This window comes from Micropterus dolomieu, linkage group LG16, assembly GCF_021292245.1.
Source record: "Micropterus dolomieu isolate WLL.071019.BEF.003 ecotype Adirondacks linkage group LG16, ASM2129224v1, whole genome shotgun sequence".
Classification (NCBI taxonomy): domain Eukaryota; kingdom Metazoa; phylum Chordata; class Actinopteri; order Centrarchiformes; family Centrarchidae; genus Micropterus; species Micropterus dolomieu.
Genome location: NC_060165.1, coordinates 12,189,398 through 12,208,976, shown reverse-complemented (window position 1 = coordinate 12,208,976; position 19,579 = coordinate 12,189,398). Strand labels below are relative to the sequence as shown.

Sequence of the window (19,579 nt, the reverse complement as noted above, 5' to 3'; positions counted from 1 at the left end):
GGTATGTCACTTTTTTCATGTTGTCTCTTTTTTAAAACAGGTAAGTTCATGGTAGGACCAATGAGCTGTGAGCAGCGGGAAAGCAGGCACACTGACTGGCTGTTTATGTGGTTCCACCTCTCTGTGGTTTGATGTGGAACAATACAAAATGTCTCATGCTTGGATTCCATTGGGCGCTCTCGCCTGTCCGCCAGTTCTTCGGCCAATAGGCTAAGAACGACGGCTCCTTCTTTCAATTGGCGCTGCCCCAAGGCACGCCCCCCTCTCCTGTCCAATCCCCTTTCTTCATCTTCTGTGGTCCCTTTAAATGGCATGATTGCTGTAGCTGACATATGTCGTCTTAGTTGATGAAGCTGCGTGAATATGAAGGGGTTGGAAGATGGAAAGAAGTAAAGAAGATGGTGTGAGGTGGGAGGAAAAGAAAAAGAAATTAAACAGAAGAGACAGATTGGAGAAATGGTAGGGGAAGGCAAAGAAACAGAAGAGCAGTTGAGAACAGATTAGGCTACAGATGGTCACGTAACAGTGTCACATCCACAGTCCACCTGTGTTGTTGGGGCTCTTTGTCAAACCCATTATGTCTTGTGTCCCCTCGAGCGTTTCATGGTAAATGTCAATGTTTTTGCAGCAACCACAGGCCTCTAACTACACCATTGTTATACTCTGATGCTTTCATACAGCCCTTTTATTATTCCTGTCTTTGAGCAACACACTGCTAGAAGATTGAAAAATGTCTATATATTTTTATTATATCTATATATACATACTGTATATATGTATCTCAAAGAAAATATGAAAAGAAAAGAAAAATGTCCTAAGCTTTTTATTGACCTTTTCTGAAGAGCACTCTTGAACAAAATGTCCGTCCCTTAAACCTGCCATCTGCCTGTCACTGTTAAAATTATGTATAAATAAATTGTTGCCATGGAACTTATTCATTTGCAAACTTTTCCCAAAGTGATGTACTAAGCACTTTAACTATTGGCTAAATTAATGAACTGTGACCTGCTTCCTTCACTGATGCTAATAAATTGCTGACAGGATAACATGGTTTGCCTTCACAGGTCTGAAATCTATTATACCGCTGCATACAGTATTCACAGACTGTTCAGAAACACATGCACAGATTACGTCCTGTGTACAAACACCACTGACACACACACACACACCCCAAAGGACACACAAATCCACTTACATTAAATATGAATCCAGTGACATTTATAGATTGATAGAACCTCCTACAAAAACATGCGGGCACACATACACACTCACGGCTAATCACACACACACTGAGGCACACATGCAAGTTCACACACACTCCTGTCATTTCATCTGCAGATTGCTGACACAGGAGAAGCAGCTCAACACAAAATAGAGCTGTGTGTATGTACCGGTGCTTCACTGTCAGAGCTCAGAAAACATTCACCAAACTGTCACTGTTGCAGCTATGTTGAAATGATAGTTTTACTTTGTTTAAGCAAAACAAAAAACTTCATGCAAAATGTATATTTAAGCATAAATGTGCACAAGGGTTTGTTTTTGTTTGTATGGTGCTATTCCATCATGCAATTAACGTGAATATACAAATGTTACCCAATTCCTAGGAGGATAAGATAAACTACTTTATTGAAAGACTAAATAACTTCACATGACAGCTATTAGAGTGCACCATAAGAAGTGTTTCCTATTCTTTATTCAGTTTTACTTCTCTTTCTGAGTGTGTATGTTTGTGTGTATTATTGTGCATGTATATTATATATGCTTTTATGTATTGTTGCTATTATATCTGTTTTTATCTATCGTTGCTGCGTTCAAACTAATGACTGTTTCCCTCCTCTTAAATTGAGCACTCCAGTGAGTCACAGGGTCTACCCCAGCTTTATATAGAGCATGCTCTAATTGTCCATGTACTGTTAATTATATACATTATTGTATATAACATACCGCACGTGTATTTTTTAAATTAATTTTCAAAACCCATTATTAAACTTTAATTAAACATGTCTTACTCATCATTGGCCTGATAGCTCTTGCACACTTTAGCCTTGATCTTTGTGGATTTCTATAATAGAAAGGGTCTGATGATATCGTTTTACATGGTTTATTATATGTATAATTATAAAACTTTGTGTTCTCTTACTCACTGTTGGTCTCCATGCTCTCACATAGTTCAGTCTTCACCTCTCCGTTGGGCCGGTCTCCTCCCTTCTGGCTCAGTTTTCCCGACATTGCAGCAGCCGTCACGATTGCCTGTATCATCATACGTTTACATTTGCACACAGTTGATTGGAAATGAGTACTTTTAGCATCGTATGAATCTACGCAATGTCCGGTTTCCCTCTTTAGTTTAATGTAATTCCACATATTGTATTGTCAGATTTAATATCCTCATTTCATCAGCATACATCATAATTAACATCAGGCAAAGCATCAAATCAAACTAATTAAGATATGTGGGACTCAAGTGTTTCACTGCACATCCACCTCACCTTGAAGCTGCGTTTTCGTTTAGGTACGTTCTGCTCGGGGTGGAAGAGGATGATGTAGACCTTGGGCATGTAGAGCATCCCCAGAGACACGGAGGCAGACAGGCTGAGAGAGATGGTCAGGGTGGTAGTTTGGATGTACATCTAGGAGAGAGACACACAGAGAGAAAGAGAGAGAGAGAGACAGTCATTTATCACATTTCAAGTTGTCAGAGATAGTCTGTGCAATCGTCCAACTACAGAATATGTCTGATTACATAAAGAGAGGAAGGACAGATGGGAAGAATGGGATGACAGGAAGTACAAGATGGTCTAACAAGAGCAAATTTTGCAGACAATTTGTGTAGTGACAGCTACAGTGACATGCAGGCAGGTAGATCAAATGGTATATGAAATGATCGCACCAATTAAGTTGCATAATTACCCGTGTGCTGCAGAGCCTCTTTGTCGACAAATGTGAAATGATTCTTACCATTTTTTGGCAATGTGAAACACCAGCTGGGTGTGGTTTATTGCATCAGGCAGGTTGATAGTGACAGAAGTTACACTAAACTGACTTTCAGATGGGTTTTTCTAAGAGTTCGGATGAAGTTTGGCGGACTTGACACCCTTTAGCAATAGAAAAAAGTATTTTACAGAGATTGAGCTGTAGGTGAAGTACAGTTTCTCTCCCCCCAAAGAATCTGTGCATTTCTGTATTTATGCTATTGAGAGTGAGTTACATGACTGGATCTGCATTGTCAAACAGACAGACAGGCAGACAGATACTGTCCTGTACATTGGATGGAAGATGGCAGACACTAGTGAAAGGGTATATAGTCAGTGGACTGAAGTACAGATATGATGACATGCACTAGAAGCAGACAGTCATTGTTGTTATGTGCACCCTACTTAATTATACTATTTTATTAGACCACACTGATGTTGCCAAGTTGGAGGACAGCTATAATGAAACGGTCAGGCAGAGTCACATATACACACTACAGTGGACTGAGCACTAGTCCTCAGGTCCTTAGTGAGTTTCAGAGTGTAGTTTGGAGGAGGACAGACCTGACACAGCTGACAAGCTCTCAAGACATGGTGCTTATCAGGCAGAGCACTGTCTTCGGTATATAGAAAGAGACAGATAGAGGAAGGGGGGGTGGGATGGATGAAAATATGGGAAAGAAAAGCAGGAATGGAGAGCCTGGAAGGGAATTTCATAGAGAGGCATGGACGAGAGAAGGAAGGGAGGGAAGAAAAATGGAACAAAAATTCATGTTATGGGACGGGGCAAGTGAGCAAAAATGAAGAGGAATGTGACTCAAATGAGAAAGAGAAACAGTGACAAACTACATGGGACAGACACACTGATTGAGGCAGTGCTGGTAACTACAGCCTTGACAAGGAGGAGAAAGTAAAACAGAGAAAGTAATGCTGCAGTGGATGCACACCTTGGACAGCCAGACTAACTTCCTTTATATTACATTGCTCGGTAACACTTTCTATGAAGGTCATCGCTATAATGACTTATGCATATATTTATAACACGATATAATGCGTCCATAAGACATTATAACAGTTGTTATAATCACTTACAAACATGCAGTAGGTGCTATAGCAAAGTTTATAACGTATTATAAACTTTTGATTTAATGTTTTATAACTGATAGTAATACCAGTTTATATCAATGTGCGGCAAGAATCTCCGACCACGTTCCATAACACATTATAACCACAGACTCTGCCTCCTTATGAATACACTTTAGTCACAATTTAGAATTAGTGATATAAAATGGAATAATAGCTTATAGTAATGTTTAAAGTTATATAGCATGTCTTTGTTTGCTTTAAGTAAAGTGTTAAATTATCTATCCCTGTATAATATATTACAGGTGGACATACCGGTAATACCATATGAACTAATTATAAGACCTTATAACACGTAATTGTTTGCTTTAAGTAAAGTGACACATTTTGCGCAGGAAAACAACTTTTATTTATGTTTCTTCACTTTATGAACAATCTGTATGAATTTTGAACATTTTGCAGTTTAGCACAAAAACACAACATAATTACATCAAGGACACCCTTTCTCAGGGTGGTGAAAGATCGCTCAAGAGAAGACCTGTTGCCGACCAACATCATGTAAGAAGAGGCTCAGATGTTGTCACAAATGAATGGCGAGCCTATGGACAGGCCCTAACAGATGCAGTGGACAATTAAAGACAACCACTTCACAAAACGTAGCCTATTAAAAGACATTTTAAAGTAATTGAATGGGAATACTGTTTGGGCAGTAGGGATGAGAATCTCTTGGCACATCACGATTCGATTTGATTACAATTCAGAGGGCTGCGATCCATGTTGATGCATTTATTTTTCTGTGTAAATTCTGGATAATTACTAAGCATTTCGTTTACACATTAAAATTCAAAAGAAATGTCTCCTCAATTGCTTAAAAGGACTAGTTTACATCCCTGATTTACTTTAGTAGCCGCACCTCCTTTGGGGTCACCAGCGTCCTTCCTTTAACAAGCAGTTGTCAGACTCCTCTGGACGCTGAAATATAACTTAACTAGCAGGATGTACAGTATGTGTACAGGACACCAGTTTAGCTTCAAACTGGTGTTCTCATTCCTCAACAAGTTATGTAGTAATGACACGCAACTAATTAACATTACTCCGTTACTAATTTAGCTAACGTTACACTGCAGCCAAAACCGTGCTTTACAGACCAGGATCTGTTAGCTAGCGCTAACCGCCTTCACTTTTCCAGCAGTTACGGAAACAACAGACTTAACGGACACACTGTGACCTACACTGCACATGTCTGCCAGACTGACAACTTACTAAGTTACTTTATATATATAATATAAATATATATATAATATTTTCCTCCGCTAACTTTCACCGTCGCGTTATCCCCGTTCTGCTGCTCGCTCTCTCTCTTTCGCTGGCACACACACTCACTTTGCACACAGGAACCAAAACAGCGATGAGTGTTGCTGCACGGTGTGCAAGTGAAAATCAATGTCACAGTCATATTGATGACTGTGTGAAATTTTAGTAGTGTGGTCATTCATTCAGCAGCGGTGAAATGCGTCGAACAAAGCACTGGTCTCAGACCAGTAAGAGAGATCACGGGTTTCTGTTATGTGCACACCTGCGACTGTCCGGGCGCTGCACTTCCGCAGTTCTGAAGGTTCCGCCAATTGCGTTCCGTGAACATTATGGTATAGCACAGTATAGTATACTTACTTGCGATGCGGACGTGGAACTGATTATGATTTGATTATGAATGAGAGAGAGCGAGCAGCAGAACGTGACGGTGAAAGTTAGCGGAGGAAAATATAGAAGTTACATTGTAAGTTGTCAGTCAGGCAGACATGTGCAGTGTAGGTCACAGTGTGTCCCTTAAGTCTGTTGTTTCCGCAACTGGTGGAAAAGTGAAGGCAGTTAGCGCTAGCTAACAGTATTCCCAATTCCCATTTCAATTTTGTCTTTTAATAGGCTACGTTTTGTGAAGTGGTTGTCTTTAATTGTCCACTGCATCTGTTAGGGCCTGTCCATAGGCTCGCCATTCATTTGTGACAACATCTGAGCCTCTTCTTACATGATGTTGGTTGGCAACAGGTCTTCTCTTGAGCGATCTTTCACCACCCTGAGAATGGGTGTCCTTGATGTAATTATGTTGTGTTTTTGTGCTAAACTGCAAAATGTTCAAAATTCATACAGATTGTTCATAAAGTGAAGAAACATAAATAAAAGTTGTTTTCCTGCGCAAAATGTGTCACTTTACTTAAAGCAAACAATTACGTGTTATGAGGTCTTATAATTAGTTCATATGGTATTACCGGTATGTCCACCTGTAATATATTATACAGGGATAGATAATTTAACACTTTACTTAAAGCAAACAAAGACATGCTATATAACTTTAAACATTACTATAAGCTGTTATTCCATTTTATATCACTAATTCTAAATTGTGACTAAAGTGTATTCATAAGGAGGCAGAGTCGTTGGTTATAATGTGTTATTGAACATGGTTGGAGATTCTTGCCGCACATTGATATAAACTGGTATTACTATCAGTTATAAAACATTAAATCAAAAGGTGATAATACGTTATGAACTTATGCATGTTTTGTAAGTGATTATAACAATTGTTATAATGTCTTATGGACACATTATATCGTGTTATAAATATATGCATAAGTCATTATAGCGATGACCTTCATAGAAAGTGTTACCCATTGCTCAATAAAAAGAATGAATGAATGAATGAATGAAGGCTTTATTTTGGAAGTGTAAAGTAAAAAATCCCTAATAATAACAATAATAATAATAATAATACAGTAAAAGCTAACAGAATATATATATATATATATATACACGATATCAACTTAACATGTCTGAAAAGGAATAGGAAGAAGCATAAACTTATTTAATCCTACCCTTTCACCACTACTCATTAATAATCATCAAATTGGCCTTGCCTTAACACATTCTTTACACTTTGCTAGTACATGTATTTACACCAAAACATACATATTTATATACAGTATGTATATATCCACTACAGAAAAAATTATATAAATAAGCAAATAAATAAATAAATAAATCTATAAGAACACCTAATCAAAGCCCTTCTACCACTTTTTGAACTGGGTCATGCTCTCTACTCAATCCATTCTACACACAGCTTCACTCCACATTTAGAGAACATTTTATTGTTGTACACAGATGTTTTAAATTGAACCCCCCCCCCCAAAAAAAAATTATATCCCCCACCGCTATTAAAAACCATTATTATTATTAGTATTATTATTATTTGTGCTGAGATCAGTGAATTTCAATGTTTTTGATACTAAGAATCAAGGTAGTGATGATTGTATACATTTATACGTATTGCCCCAGACTGCCGCACAGTAATTTAAATATATATATAATATGGAGGGTGGAATGATTTTTGGTCCAGAACGTGTATTGCCTTACTCAGTATGGAAATGCTTCTTGAAAGATCATTGTGTACATGTTTTATGTGAGATTTCCAGCTTATTTTGTCATCTGTTATCACACCAAGAATCTTATTCAACTCATTCATCATCAATTCTTTCAAGGTCCACAACATCTACCTGTCTCTGTACTTGAGCTTTTATGTAGCACTAAGGTTTTGTATTTTATGGTATATGTACTGTTATTTTACTTTTAGTTTATTTTACTTTGTGACCCCTCGTCTGTGAAAGGTGCTATATAAATAAAGTTTACTTACTACTTACTTACTTACTTACTACTACTTTCACAATTACCAAATAACATGATTTTTGGTTTTACTTACGTTTAATGATAAGAAAGAAAGTATTACTTGAAAAGTTTGTCTACAGTAACACATCCTTTAGAAGAAGGTATCTAATTTCTCAGAACCTCTCTTGACTCTAAACTCAAAAAGAGCAATGGCAAAGGGGATTTAAGTATTCAACAAAGATGACTGGGTGGGCACATACATGTTTGTACTTCTATACTTATGAGGATTAACCCCAACCCTTCCTATTTCCTGGACCTAAACCCAAGGCTTTTGAACAAGCCAAAATGTCACCACTTTCCAAAAATCTCCTCATTCTCAAAGTGTCATATTGGTCCTCACAAATATAGAGGAAGAAGAACACACACACCTGGCCTAAAGGTGTAAGTTGATAACATTGACAGTAGCCAAAGGGAAAGGAGAGTGCACAGCCAATAAACTGGAGGCAAATCAACACACACACACACACACACACGCACACAGATAAATTATTTAAGTATGTAGGTCTGCAGCATTTAGTAAATATAGACCTTTCAGTTTAACATACATGCAGGATGGAACCTTAGTTCACACAAACAGTATGTATAAAAGCTTTACATGGAAAATACTCACAAAGCGTCACTTTAATTTCTTTTTTCTGGATGACATTCCTATGGTAGCATCACAGAGAGGGTTGGCCAGGGGAAAAGAGCTCTGCCGGCAGCTCCCCTGCAAGCTCTGATAGCAGTTTACACTCCACACGCTTCTGCTGACATTCACCTCAACCACAAGATCACACACAAAACAAAGCACTGTACTGGATTGTGCAGTTGTTTGAGATGGATCACCAATTAAGCAAAAGGAAAAAGACTGCGAGAGAGAGATGCAGGAGAGAATTTGTGGATTCATTCGTACTTATACATATTGTTTCTTTCTCATGTTTCCTGCCAACAAATTACACTCAATTGAATTATACTGATACAGGGATCAGTGAGTGGCTGTATCTGAGAGGAACAGATGGAGACTGTTTTCAGTAGGAGAGAGACGAGAATGAAATTGAGATAGAGAAAACAGATTGAAAGCGAGTTTGTGAAGAAAAAAGTGAAAATGGAACCTACAGAATAAAAGGCAGAATAGCGGTGAAAGTAAGAGGAAAAGACGGAATCCCTTAAGCAGTGAACTTGCTCTTATCAGACAGCAGCAAGTCTGCTGATAGCCGCTTCCATTACATCTAGCCTTTGGTCCAAAGTTGTGGCTTCCAGCTGTTATTTACACAAAGACACACAAACACGCACGCACAGACGACTGAAAATGTCCTCCTCCACCCTGCTGTCCACAGCTGATAATGGATAAAATTGTGTGCATCAGATGAGTGCTCTATTATCCCAAAAGTCAAACTCAGAAGGTAGACGATTAGGTACAGATGCTTGCATATAATGCGTTCCCTTAAGGTTTAAAACATTTACAGACTGAGACTCTCTGGTCCGCGATAGGAAGAGATTTAGAAAGAGAAACACAGGTGTAGAGCAATGACTGACAACTGGGGAGAGAAAAGAAGAAAGAGGACTGGGAACAAATAGAAAGAGGAGAAAAATGTAAGCTAGATTGTTTGGACCAGTACTTGGTTTAGGGTTGTGCTTACTTTTAGTCCTAATGTTAAAATAGTTTTGCTTTACCTAAACTGCTGGTCAGTGATAGTGCTGTGCTGATTGAGCATGATAGTTTCGATTGTCCTCTCCTGGGTCCTCATTTTAAAAACTGCTCATCTAAAGATTTGTGTTTACTGGACACCTTGTTATTTTTAAATTAGTTCTTCGGATGTTCTTATTCGGAACATATTGAATCACAACGATCACAAAGATTGTTGTTCCCCTCGGACCCAGTAGGCCACAAACAGCCGGATCTTCTCAGTCAGTGAGTGTCTGTGAAAGAGTTTGCTTTTAATGTGGATCTAGATTGAGCCACAGTGTTTAAGGCATAGTTGAAGCCACTTTGATGATCCCACACCATTCAGACAGAGGTGGCTGTTTTGGTTGGTTGCCAGGGCAAAAGCAGCACATGGAGGATGAGCTGAACATATGTCAGGTTAATGCTTGGACGGGAGAGGATGTATGTACTATGCAACTTCTTCAGACATCTTGTTTTCTGAAACCATTTGGCTGTTTAATTCCTCAACCCCTCTGAGCTGCAGAATGACCAAAGCAGTTACAGTTTTGGGTGGAACAGAGGAGCAGCCAATGGTATTGGGTTTTGACATTATCAGATATTGTTATTAAAATCAGGGTATATTTGGTTAGATGTGATTAATTGGTATGCTAATCTGACATATAAAATTAGGCCATTCGTATCACAAATCATTTCCTGACAGGAGTAACGTTTGGAGGGAAAGAGTGTATCTGACCAGAGTCAGAAGAGTATGTTTGATGAACCTTATGATGCAGGTGGGGGTGGATGTGAGAGGTCAGTTTTGTAGATGCAGCAGCATGGAAAAAGACTTGCATCTGTTCTCAGGGCTATATGAGCTCCATCTGTTCAGGCAGTGAACACTGCCATTTAGTGTAAGTCGATAACGCAGAATAGCTGTATGAGAATGTTATTCCTGGGAGACACAGCTTATCCCGAGAGACAGGCAGCTTGACAGTTCATCAATGAAGCATGACAGCTAACATGTGACGCCTATTCTAGGTTGGCTGGGCCGTACTATAAATGATTCACTAAAATAGAATGCACAGCTTTAAACTCTACATCAGAAGGAAATTAACAAAATTAGGCTGATCTAATGCAAACACTGCAATTTCCACCCACTGATATACACAGAAGGGAGTGACATATGACATGTACACATTAAGTTATGACCTAAAATATATGTTGTATAAGTGGAGAATGGCATTGTTTCTCTGCAAAATATGTGGGTTCCTCATGTTCTGAAATAAAAGGGCGCTATGTGCCTTTCACCAGCACTACTTAGCTTTCCTTAGAGGATCCACAGTTACTGCCAAAAAAATTACAGTGGTGTAAAGACGTAGTTTAAATCACTGCTTTTGAAACCCAGCTGTAAGGAATTTATTGAGTCCGACTAACACACTTGAAGCAGTCCGTGCGAACGTATACAACTATTCAGACAAGTACGTCCTCACAAATACGTATCAGATTATGCACTAGTTATAAGAACACATACATCACGGTTTCTTATGCTTGATGAACCAAGACACAAAACATTCTCAGTCATTACACTGCTTCTCTGATTATTGCAACTCCTTTCATATGTACCACAGAGCGAGAAAAGGGTGGCGAAATCAAAGTGCTCTGGCGAGCAACATGGCCAACATAGCCTCCTTCAGAGAAAAGGGGAGACAGAAAGAGAGAGACAGACTGTGTGGATACATCCTTTCTTTTAAAGTATAGGTAAGTGGGAGAGAGAATAACACTTTCCTACAGGACACTTACACAGAAGCTCACACATGTTCAAATTAACAATGCCACAAATTCTCTGTGTTCAACCCAGTAACCGTTTTTTTGTTGTGTGTTGCCAAGAGGCGGAAGGGTTGCCTGTTGTCATTTGTTGTGCGTTGCTGTGTAGAGAGTGGCATTGTTGATAATTAATAATTTTAATAATAATTTTCACATTGGAAAAACATCTGCCCTTCACTTGGACACTGCTGTGCGTTTGCATACAATTTGAACTCGAGTTCAACTCCTTGCTGTCACGGAGTCACTGAGATCTCTCCCCAGACGCCACTCAGCCTTGTCTCCCAGCTCTCGTTTGAAATAAGTGATTACTGGCTGCTTTGTTTCATGTCCCGAGTCAGCAAACAGAGAAAGAGTCACAGAGAAAGACAGAGTGGGAATAAGAAAAATAGAGGAGTGAGAAAGCAATGTGCACGACATCTTTCAATCCCAAAGACATCTTGAATCTTTTCATCTATCCATCCTTTACTTGTCATCTCCTCATCTCTGCCCACACTATCTCTAACGAGTGGCTGGCATTCTGCACTGCACTCCAACCTACCTAGTGTCTGTGAAATGTTTTCCTCTCTGCTGACCCCTCGTTTTTCAGTCGCTCTCTACATCTGGCTCTTACGCCAGGTTTCCACTGACTCTGGCTACAGCACGTTACGGCTGCGCCACGGTTTTGATGCGTCCATAGCCAGGCATCAAGTCCACTGGAAGAGTCTCAGAAGCGTTTCAGCATCGGAGCGTGCAGCCTGCCCCACATTATTTACTTGTCATTAATTTGTCCTTTTTATGCTAACTACTACCTTCTTCACAGCTCTATGTGACCCCGTTTCATTCCGTCAACTTCAGGCTGCATTTCCCACAAGGAGCATTTCAGAATCAGAGCATTTAGCCTTCCTGATTTTGCTGACATGTATAGATGTGGTCGATTTGGCGGCACCGTAACGCGCCGTAGCAGGTGTTATTTAGCCGTAAGTCTTTCTGAATTCTTTCTCTGTTTGTCTACTATCTCACCATTATTATTTTTTGTCTGTGCATTGATAATGAGTTTAGGTGTTCTTGATAGTTACCTGTCCGAGCGAGGTGGCTTTAAAGACTGTCTGAGTGTCCTGAAATAACTTCACACTGCCATTAAGTGTCACACCCTCCTGGGTGTGTGTGTATTTGTCTCTCTGTGTGTCTAACTGCCACCTCCTGTTTCTTTCAACTCACACCATGGGACCACTCATCATTTTAGTCACCTGTGCCATGGGAGGGAGAGTAGTTTTTATTTTTATTTATTTATCTAAAAAGCGGGAGCATGACTTCTGAATATGAAGGATTATGATCTTTTCGAGTCAGTCTTAAGTTTAAAGTAGTTGTTAATAGACAATTTAAATATGAATAGAAATGAAATGCTAACTTTGGGCAACATTTTTATAGTAATACAGGTTTAAAGTTTTTATTTTTATTATATTGATGTTTTATTATCATTGTTTTATCATTGATACTATATTTTCTTATGATGCTATGTTTTCTTGTTGATGCTTGCTGTTCATTATATGCCTATTTTATGTTTTTATCTGATGTAAGGTGACCTTGAGTGCCACGAAGGCCCCATTAAAGAAAATGTATTATTATTTATTATTATTTTTCGCCAAATATCTAAAAAAAAGACTAGATTTTCAACTGTGTTATCATTACTAGACTATATTTAGGACTGTAATTTGTATCCATGCTATGGCCTACATTATTCTGAAAATATGTGGATTTTAATATTTTTTACAAACAATTAAAGGCCTAGTTGCACCAACATTTAAAAAGGCAAAGGTTTACTGCAATGTCAATTCATTTCTCCATGATCAGTGGACTTGCTTGCAGTGGCAGGATAAATCTGATTTTTCCCCCCCCAACGTTGGTGAACTGTCACTGGCAAATTTTTGCCGTTGATCGATAGCAAGCCATCTTAACAGTGAGTTACATTTGAGAGAGCAGAGACCAAAATGGAGGTAGCTTATTAGCTGTGTTGCACCTTCCAGTTTTCTTTAGTTTTTGATCCACAGCTCCTTACTCCAAAAAAAATCAAGATGAAGTTCTTGAGGTAGATGAAACTCAACATAAACACTTCTATTGCACTGAGAGGAAAAAGCATAAAACATGTCAAGAGACCTTTCATTTCTACTATTCCCATCAAGACAGGAACATGAAACGTTAGTGGAGTCATACAAAGTCTGCTCGCATTGGGGATATAAACTTGATCCATTTATTCCAACTTTGGTAGAATTTGTCTTTTTGGATCCTCAAAGACTGAGTCAACATTTCCATTTTAAATATTTCCAAAATAATTCCATAACAATTATTCAATATAGGTGGACAGGATTTTTTACTTGCCGCCAAAAGGGCCTGCAGCAGTGTTTTTATCCCTCATCTGTTTCAAAAATAAAATCCGGACCAGATTCTCCAAGTTCAGGGTTATTTGAGTCTTGAATACAGTGTTTAATGTTTTGTGAATTCCATTCCATTATAAACTCAGTTTGGTACAGTCACAGAATATATGGAAATGATTTGCCTCTATTAAGCCACATTGTGTCAAACAAGTCAAACTCGTATTCTTGTATATTTTGTTTTTCCAAGCCTCTTTAGAAAGCCCCATACCCATTTTTCTTTAATGTACAAGGTGTTTTCATTTTTAGCATAAAAGAGAGCATTGATTCATTGAGATGAACTAATTTGTTGCAGCTGTTGATAAGTCTGTAAGTCTGCACTTTTGATTAATATAATGTCGTACTCGGTGGTATGTGAAAAAGTAATTCTGCTTCAGGCCACATTTGCCCTGCAGAGACTGAGAACTCTGTAGTGCACTTTTGTGTGTAAATGAAGAGATAGGTTGGAAGTCCTTTCCTTATCGAGGATTCAAATCTTTTATCTCCTCTGTTGGGAACAATTTCTGTATCGTAGGCACACCATCTAAAAGGTTTTAACATGTTGTGTATTCCACATGACTTAACCACCCTCTACCATATTTTTAATGTGAGATTTATCTATAGGTTTTTGATCTCCTCCAATTTGGACACTCGAGTGTTTTCTCACGAGGCGAAAAGATCTAGCTGCCCGGCCGAATCTCTACAAAATTTGATCCACCGCTTGCGTGTGGAGAGTCCATTCTCCATACAACGGGTTCCCCCGCGACAGGAGATCTGCCCCCCTGTTCAAACACGTGTTGCTCAAAGGGACAGGAGTCTGGTGCTGCTCCATAATATCACCTTTCGGGCTAACCTATGTAACTGTAGTGAGCGCGTGCCACCCTGACAGATGTACAACACCACAGTGGAGTTGTCTGTTTTCACCAGGACATGGCAATCCTGGAAAAAGTACAAAAAATGCAAGGAATACTGCCCACAGTTCCAATACATTTATGTGAGCCCGAGCCAGCTTCGGGCCCCAAACACCATTCACAGCCCTGCCGGGCATGGTCGCACCCCAACCCGACAGGGAGGCGTCCACAGGCGCAGCCACAGGCACAGTCTGAACGAGACGACATGAACATATCACATAATCGTCTATGTACGAGAATATTCTGATGCCGCTGTTCCTTGCCTCCACATACTTGCTGAACACCCTCGGTGCTAATAACAGCCCGAATGGGATGGCTTGGTATTCGTAAGTTCTGCACTGATGAGCAAACCTGAGAAATTTTCTGTGTGCTGGATAAATGGCGATGTGAAAATACACATCTGAGAGATCGATCGTTACAAACCAATCTCCTGGACGGATAGAACGGCAGAGCATTTTGTGTGTTAGCATCCTGAACGTGTATTTTCGTAGGTGTTTGTTTGACACAGAGATCTGAAATGGGTGAAGCGATGAGCTTCCTCTCTTTGGAATGAGGAAGTAACGGGAGTAAAACCCTTGTTGCTCCTCCTCTGATATGGCTCTGATCGCTTGTTTGTCTAGCAGGGATGCTTGAAAGAAAGAGATGAGCTGACGGTGGCTTCTCACAATACTTGGATTCAGGAAATCACCACCCACTAGTCAAGTAAGTCAAGTCACAAAATAGTCCAGAATTTCCAGTTAAGACTGCTTTATTGCCAAATTGTGGTAGATGTGTGTGTGTGTGTGGTTCTGAAATGAGGAATAACATACAAAATAAGGCAACATATTACAACCCATTAAACCAGTCATAATAAAGAACTAAACAAGAAAAATAAATAAATAACAACGCTACTTAGAACGGTCACAAGGTGGCACCAACAGACCACTGTGGTGCCAGCTAACCACCTTTTGCACACTAAATTATCCCACTGCAGAAAACAGTTGGCAGCTAGGCAGCTATTAATAATAAAAATTGTGCATTGAATGTAATCACATTAAGCATAGGCTCTACACATATGGAACTAGCACTGTAGATACTCACTTGCTAGTAAATGGGCCTAATTGACATTGACAGTAGCTAAAATTAGCTAGAGAATAATATGAGACTTAATGTACTTACAGTTCAATGGACGCACACAATAGTCGGAAACAAAGGCATTAACACTCCTTTTGTAACTTAATTGGAACTCTCAGATCTCTCATTGATCGTGTGAACTGCACTGGGCAGATAGAACATACCACTCTCAGAGGGGGTCGGAAATTACCACTTGAAGATAGGGGGTAGAAGGTTCCATATGTTGCTGGCCTTTTTAACAATGCTATTTCGTCCTGTAGGGCGCTGCATCCCCCCTGGCCACTGACACTAACACACTGTTGAATCTGGGTGGTTTCATAATGAACTATAGTCTGTACCCCTGAGAAATAGTGGACAGAAACCAGGGGTGAACTGCGCATGCACACCACCGGTCCGCTCTGACGGTGAGCGGGCCCCTGTAGACGCGCTCTCCCCCCGGAGGAGCGTGAGCGCCCCCTGTTGGGATTAAAGGGGCACAACACGTTTTTGTTTTGTTTTGTTCTTTGCAGCGTCTTGCCCTTGGCACTGAGCCTGGCTGCGAGGATGCCAGCTTTATTTCTGAACACGTTACAGTTGCTTGGTGACACTGTGTTATTTCTGCACATGGTGGAAGTGCTTTGGGATAATGTGTTGTCTGCTCCTGAATTTCAGAGAATCCAGAGAACCTGGAGAAGGACGCCTGGAGAACTGGAAACTGCCAAGGCCTCTGAGCAATGAACTGTGGAGTTCTGTAACACTTCCATTTTCTTCCTTTTCTTTCTAGGAGGGGGGGAGAGTGAAGCTTGCAGTGTTAGGTCGCACGCTTCTTCTTCCCCTCCCCGGGATGGGAGCCACAGCCGCAAAGGAGTGTTTTCCCCATGGCCTTGGGTTTTCTGACCGAGGCTGCTGGTTAGACTGTTGACCGCTTGCCTGTCTCTGAGGCTTGGCAGCCCCTTGTCTCCTTTTCACTGCTGCCTGCCCTCGGTCCTTGTGGGGTGTGAGGGATGGGTTTCCGGGGCAGGCAGAGGTCAAAAGCTTCACCTTCTTGTTTCCTAAGGGTGCTGGTCTCCCTCATCTTCTCCAGAGCTGGACCGAAAAGACCCTTGGGTGGGGTCGAACAACACGTCCATGACCTCTGCCTTCTGTGCATTGCTAAGGCCTGAGAGGTTCAGCCACAAAGCCTTCTTCCCTGCGACAGCAAGCCCACATCACACGGCCACAGCCTTGGACTGCTCCGTGTGAGGAGCGCAGGATGAGGTCGTTCACCACACAGATCTCATCCCTCAGGGCTGGGTTAGGTGACCCAGTGTCCAGCTGCTGGCCCAACTCCTCCAATATTTCTGCTTGGTAAGCCAACAGCAGCGTCATTGCATTCAGAGAGCACACAGACTGCGCTGCATACTTATAAATCCTCTGTAAAATGGAAGCGGTAAGGCGTTCCATTTTGCTAGGCAGAGAGATGTTTTGGGATGCAGAAAGAGAGCGGCGGTTAGGGGGGAGGTAATAAGCCACTGACGGCTCCACCACTGGGGGTTCGGCCAGCCCCAGTTCGGCCATCCCCTGGATTCCCAGCCTTTGTTGGGGAGCTTACTCTTAAAAGAGCTGGACCAGTACCGGCTCATCTCTGAATGCAGGCAGACACAGCTGTCAGGAGTTGCTTAGATGGTGGCTGGGCTGGTGAGAGCCTCTTACCATCATACAGGTCTCATACTTCTCCTTCGGCATCCTGGGCTGCCAGCCACAATATTCCCAATTTAGAAGCGGCCCGTTTCGAGACCTCATATAACCTGCTGTCCACGGGGGGCACGACGTTGGATGCACTTGGGGGTCTGGACAGTTGAGCAGGGAACGTGGAGTTATCCTCCTCGTACTCCATCTCATCCATATCGAGGTGTTCAGAGTTGGCATCGCCCTCTGCGTCCTCACAGCCCGGTTCCACTTTGAGTTCCTCGAAAAGTGGAGGCATGTCTAGGGCCTCAGCCTCCATCATGTCCGCCCAGCTCGTGGTGGCTCGTGGCTAATGGGAGCTGGATGTGGCTTTTGGAGGGGCTGTCGACAAGCATGGATCCAGGTTGTTAGCCACTGTCACTGAGTCTCCTTTCCAGGATCTTTTCTGGCATTGACATACAGTGAGGGCATGACTAAGGGTCAGCCAGCAATGCCTGGGCATGTTTAGTACTCATGGGATGAGGGTCCCTGCCCGAGATGGACACCCTGCATGACGCCATGCACAGGTGGGATGCAGTCTCCTTGGCCTTCGTTTCGGACCCTTTGGTGGGGGCAGCAGCCGAGGACATGGCACAAGAAAAAACACCACAGCCTGATAAGTAGCTGTAACATTAGCTTTGCTAGGCGCGCCTATCCGCCGTTAAGCTAGCACACTGGGTTTTAGCCCGTGCTAAGCAGGTAACATAGGAGACCACTCGTCGTGACACGTTAGCTGTACGTTACACTGCCCAGTTAACAAATTAATGTTAACTAAAAACCTATTTGACTCGCCGTAACGCATTAGCCTAAGAATAGGATGCTAACTGACAGTTATTGGACACCGATAAATTAACACAGGGTGGCCGGAGGAGCGGTTCACCTTGACGCGGACACCGCTCTGAGATTATACTATGTAACAGCAGAATATACTTCTTACAAAGGACTTACTCAGCAAATCCAAAAAAGAACCTTACTTAGAAAGAACCCCATGGTTGATTTCTCCGTTGTTTGCAACAGCCACTAATCTGCTTGTTATGTGAAGTTATCAGGACTGGATGTAGATGCATACCCGCCCCCGAGCCTCTCTCTACTCTCTACTACAGCGACAATGCAGCTAATGAAATGCAGTCGACTAACAACACAAAACAACTGGCTCAACAGCAAAACACAAACTCCAACATAAACTCCACGTAAGGATAAAAACCAACAACAAAGTTTTATGTGCTGAAGCCCATCAGGCCACACAGAGTCAGATGTCGAGTGAAAACACTGCCAACATTAGAAAGGCTGATGTTAGCTCACTGGCTAACGCTGGTCAGTTGTTAAAGTTATCCGGGGCAAAATACTATAGTTGTAATGTTATGGCTTTCTACATGACTTCCCCATCTAACATGATCCATATTACTATCCTGTGTACCTTTGGTATTATGTTAAAGTGTAGAAATGATGTAACGATACAATGTAAAACGTGGAGCGGTTAGTTTATACTAGCCTATAGTAATGCAAGGCAGGGGCAGCTAATGAAACATACACACAGATCTGACACTGTTTGCTTCCTAGTGTTCAATTTAGATTTATTGTGGTTTTACTGATACTCAGCTTAATATACAATGATGCAACATAACAGTGCAGAACACCATCGACCCATTCACAACAGTAATGTTACTTACTGCAGCCTAACAAGTGTAGCCACAATGTAATTTATAATATTCAGTCTAACCATTTCGTTATCATCCAGTAGCCTACATTTAGCTGTGCTCACATTGCGGAGCCTCCAGTTAAACATATACAAAGAGTAATGTTAGTTAGCCTACTGAAAAGCAGGCAGGCTAGTTAACGTTGATGTATCACGTCGGCTAAATGCAGTCAGTGTAACGTTATCATGTAACGAGCATAGATTACTTTAACCTCAAGCTGATAAAATATTACTGTACTGGTGCAGTGGGAGTTTACCTGAGTTTCCAAAACTGGGAAACTCAGGTAAACTCCCACTGTTGTGTGAGGCTGTCTCACAACAGCCATTTTAAGACTGCCTTTTTTCCCGGGAGGATTGTGTATGTGGCTAGCTGCGATGTCTGAAAGGTAATGTTAAGAAGCTGAAAAGGGGGTTTGATTTGATCTGCCTCTGATCCGGGAACATTGGTAGTAACAGAGCAGCTAGAGGAGTGGTTCTCAAACCTTTTGTGGGCCAGCGTCCCCCTATCCTTTATCCATGTCCCTTACTGCCCCCCCATCAAAAGGATGTAGGAAAACAAAATT

General features: G+C 41.2%; 1 protein-coding gene across 5 annotated transcripts in view; it reads right to left on the bottom strand.

The window, feature by feature from the left end:
- Positions 1 to 5,595, bottom strand: part of LOC123984629 (metabotropic glutamate receptor 8-like) — a 185,794-nt gene extending 180,199 nt beyond the window's left edge. For 3 of the 5 annotated variants that reach the window (XM_046071614.1, XM_046071617.1, XM_046071613.1), the window contains exons 1-3: positions 5,374 to 5,595; positions 2,490 to 2,630; positions 2,141 to 2,250 (exon numbers count right to left, since the gene is read on the bottom strand). In XM_046071614.1, coding sequence (XP_045927570.1) covers positions 2,141 to 2,250; positions 2,490 to 2,630; positions 5,374 to 5,547 — 425 coding nt within the window. In that variant the 5' untranslated portion in view covers positions 5,548 to 5,595. The remainder of the gene's footprint in view (positions 1 to 2,140; positions 2,251 to 2,489; positions 2,631 to 5,373) is intronic. The other 2 variants (XM_046071618.1, XM_046071616.1) reach the window with 1 other exon arrangement.
- Between the last annotated feature and the right edge of the window lie 13,984 nt (positions 5,596 to 19,579).